Source organism: Panthera uncia, chromosome A2 (assembly GCF_023721935.1).
Source record: "Panthera uncia isolate 11264 chromosome A2, Puncia_PCG_1.0, whole genome shotgun sequence".
NCBI classification, from domain to species: Eukaryota; Metazoa; Chordata; class Mammalia; order Carnivora; family Felidae; genus Panthera; species Panthera uncia.
The window spans coordinates 1,906,055-1,909,882 of record NC_064816.1 but is presented as its reverse complement, the minus strand read 5'-3'; the positions used below and the strand labels follow the sequence as shown (position 1 = coordinate 1,909,882).

The 3,828-nt window shown below is 40.1% G+C and overlaps 1 protein-coding gene across 1 annotated transcript; it reads right to left on the bottom strand.

The window, feature by feature from the left end:
• Positions 1–1,672: 1,672 nt before the first annotated feature.
• Positions 1,673–3,554, bottom strand: LOC125931066 (programmed cell death protein 2-like). Its single transcript, XM_049643188.1, is given in 3 exon segments — positions 1,673–2,106; positions 2,109–2,499; positions 3,540–3,554. Coding segments are annotated over 3 exon segments (756 nt in total). The 3' UTR covers positions 1,673–1,756.
• Between the last annotated feature and the right edge of the window lie 274 nt (positions 3,555–3,828).

Genomic DNA, 3,828 nt, shown 5'->3' with positions numbered 1-3,828 from the left:
TTTTTTTTTAATTTTTTAAAATTTTTTGTGGTAAGAGACACAGAAGGTGAATGCATGACGATAAACAGATCAATCCAACAAGAGCATAACAATGGAATATAACTACACACCCTGCAAGGAACACCTCAATACATAAGCAAATATTAATAGAAATAAAGGCAGAAAATGACAGTAGTACAATAATTGTAGGAGAATTTAACACTCCACTAATGTGAATGCGTAGAACATCCGGACTGATAATCAGTAAGTAAAGGGTAGATTTCAGTGACACATTAAATAAACCTGGTGGACTTAACAGATACATGTGGACAATCCACCCCAAGCAGCAGAATACACATTCTTTTCAGGTGCACATGGAACATTCTCCAGGATAGATCATGTGTTAGGCCACAAAACAAGTCTCTAATTTTAACAAGACTGAAATCATACCAAGCATGTTTTCCATGCACAGCAGTATGAAGTTACAAGCCAAGTACAAGAAAAGAATAGGAAAAAGCTCAGTCAGGTGGAGGATAACAGCATGCTACTAAAAACCAATAGGCCAACAGAGAAATTAACATGGAATCATCAAATACTCGGAGCCAGATAAAAATGAATGAATGCCGTGATGGAAAATTTTTTGCACGTGTAGCACACACAGTCCTAAGAGGGAAGTGCATACTGACACAAGCCTACCTCAGGAAACAAGAAAAATCTCAAACATTCTAACCTCACACCTAGAGTAACTAGAAAAAGAACAAGCAAAGCCCAAGTCACAGAGAACAGAGCAGAAAGAGATGAAATGGAGATTTAAAAATAGAAAACATCAAGACAACTAAGAGCTGGTTCCCCACCCCCTTTTTTGGTCTTAATTAGCCCATGAACCCATTTTATTGTAGAAAGAAACAAACATACAGATAAAACAATTATTTCACTTAGTCCCACTATTCGTAGTTAATTAGTTCACACCGAGTATGTGTCTTTCCAGATTTCTGTGGACAAACACACATATAAATACTTTTACAAAGATACAAACATACTATGAATATCTTGTTGTCAGCTGAAAGCTGTATGTTTTTTCTAATACAAGTTGCTTTAAAAATTTTTTTTTAATATTTATTTAGTTTTTGAGAGAGAGAGAGCATGAGCGCGGGAGGGAAGACAGAGAGAGTGAGACACAGAATCCGAAGCAGGCTTCAGGGTCTGTACTGTCAGCACAGATCCCAACGTGGGGCTAGAACCCGCAAACCGTGAGATCATGACCTGAGCTGCAGTTAGACGCTCGATCAGCTGAGTCACCCCAGTGCCCTGTAAATCTGTATCTTATTTGATGTGCATATAGGTCTGTATCATTAAGACTCCACTGGGGCTCCTGGGTGACTCCATCTGTTAAACATTTGACTTTGGCTCAGGTTATGAATTCCCAGTTCATTAGATCAAGCCCTGCGTCAGGCTCTGTGGTGACAGCTTGGAGCCTGGAGTCTTCTTTGGATTCTGTGTTTCCCTCTCTCTCTGCCCCCACCCACATTCTCTCTCTCTCTCTCTCTCTCTCTCTCTCTCTCTCTCAAAAATTAAAAAAAAAAACATTAAAAAAGAAAAGACTGCATTACTTTCTGCTGTAGGGACCCACCAAAATTTATTGAATTACTTGTCACTGGACCTTTTTGTTTCACTAATATTTACATATTGTAAACTCACCTAAAACAACATCTTTGTCTCTGGTATAGATATTTCCTTAGGATACAGTCCTAGCACGGGAATGGTAAGGTCTAAGAGATTATGAGAATTTGTAAGGCTTTATGACCTTGTCTTCAGGTGTGTCTGTTATATCTTGCTTCCAAACCAGTTCCTCTGTGTAGCCAATCCCCTGTCTACAGCTTTCAACACAGGTGGAGACAGCCAGAACACCCCAATCAACACTCCTGCCGAGTCTGTTGGCCTTTAGGTGGTTGAGCCGCTGAGGCATGACCTGGAATTCAAATATTCTCTTGGCCCCACAGGGGCAAACTGGAATATCCTTTTCTTGAGGGACATTTTCACCAGAGATCCAGATGGGTGCAATCCCTCTGGCATATCTAAGAATCTGCTCTGGCTCTAGGGCTATTTTAGTTTTAAACTTCTGGAATTTTTATCTTCCTTGGGTTCATGTTTTGCCATGGAATCCAATTCTTCATCAGGTGCTTCACCCATGCTTCCTGTAATTTCTGCTTCCCTTCCCTTTTCAACATCTTCAAGTGTAACCTCATCTTCTGTTCTTACTACAATTTCAAATTCTGATTGTCTACGAGCCTGCTTATGTCCCCATCTCCAGTCTGGAGTATGATGCTCCTTACTTCGGTAACGTGCCTCGTGACAGCTGGAGCATGTTTGGGGGCTTAAACTGCCACCAACCCTGCAGAGATGAACCCCAGACTTGAGCTGGAGGCACACAGACTCTCCTGTCTCTGGAGGAGGGTCCTCAGAAGGTGGCTGATATGAGTAAAAGTCATTTTTCCTGGGTAGCTGATTTCTAAGAACTTGCTTGGGAACTGCTCACTGCAGCCTCCATGCTGGCACTGCTTCCATGAAGCTCTGCTCAGCTGGTCTGGCTGAGGTGACAGCCATGGAGAAAGAGTGGCGGACTGCTCATGTGCTTGCACTCTTAAGAGCTGGTTCTTTGAAAAGATACAATTGATAAAATCTAACAAAACTAATCAACAAAACAAGAGAGAAGACTCAAGATCAGAAATGAAAGAAAATTACAGTCGACACCACAGAAATAAATGGATTAAAAGAGATTACTTGGAGAAATTTTATACCAACAAATTGCACAATGTAGAAGAAATATACACACATTTAGAGGCTATAATCCTCAAGAGTAGATCAGGATGAAACAGAAAATGTAAACAGATCTATTACTAGAAACAAAATTGAATTACTAACCAAACCACTTCCTGGAAAAGTTCAGGACCACCCAGACAACCTCTCAGGGGCATTCTACCAACATATATAGAAGATGTAGGAGCCACATTACCCAAACTATCCCAGACTGTAGAAGAGGGAGGAATACTTCTAAACTCTTTCAAGAGGCCAGAATTCCCCTCATATTAGACACCATACAAAAAAATTATAATATATAATATAATATGTCTACATATTAGACTACTACATATACAGACTACTACATATTAGACATCTGTACAAAAAAATTATGGATGAATTTCCCTGATGAAGATGGATAGAAAAATACCAAGCAAAATATCAGCAAACTGAATTCAAAATACATGCAAAAGAGCATTCTCCACAATATAGTGGGGCTTCAGGGATGCAAAGATTTTTTTAATATACGTATATCAATCAACATGAGATACCACATTAATGAAATAATTTACAAAAATCATATGATCATCTACATAGATGTAGAAAATCATTAGACAAAATTCAACCTCCATTCCACTGTTTTTTTTTTAAGTTTATTAATCTATTTTGACAGACAGAGTGAGTGCGAGGTGGGGGAGGGCAGAGACAGAGGGAGAGAGAGACCCCAGGAAGGCTCCCTGCTATCAGCGTGTAGAACCCACCAACAGCGACGTCATGATCTCGGCTGAGACCAAGAGTCAGAGATTCAACCGACTGAGCCACCAGAGTGTCCCGATCTCCATTCCCAATAAAAACTCTCAAAATGGGGTGTACACAAGGAATGTACCTCAAAGGCCATATGTAACGGACTCACAGCTAACATACTCAATGGTGAAGAGCCAGAAGCTTTTCCTCCAAGGTCAGGAACAAAGCAAGGATGTCCACTTTCACTCAACATAGTCCTGGAAGTCCTAGCCATACTAGTCAGAGAAGATAAAGAAATAAGAAATA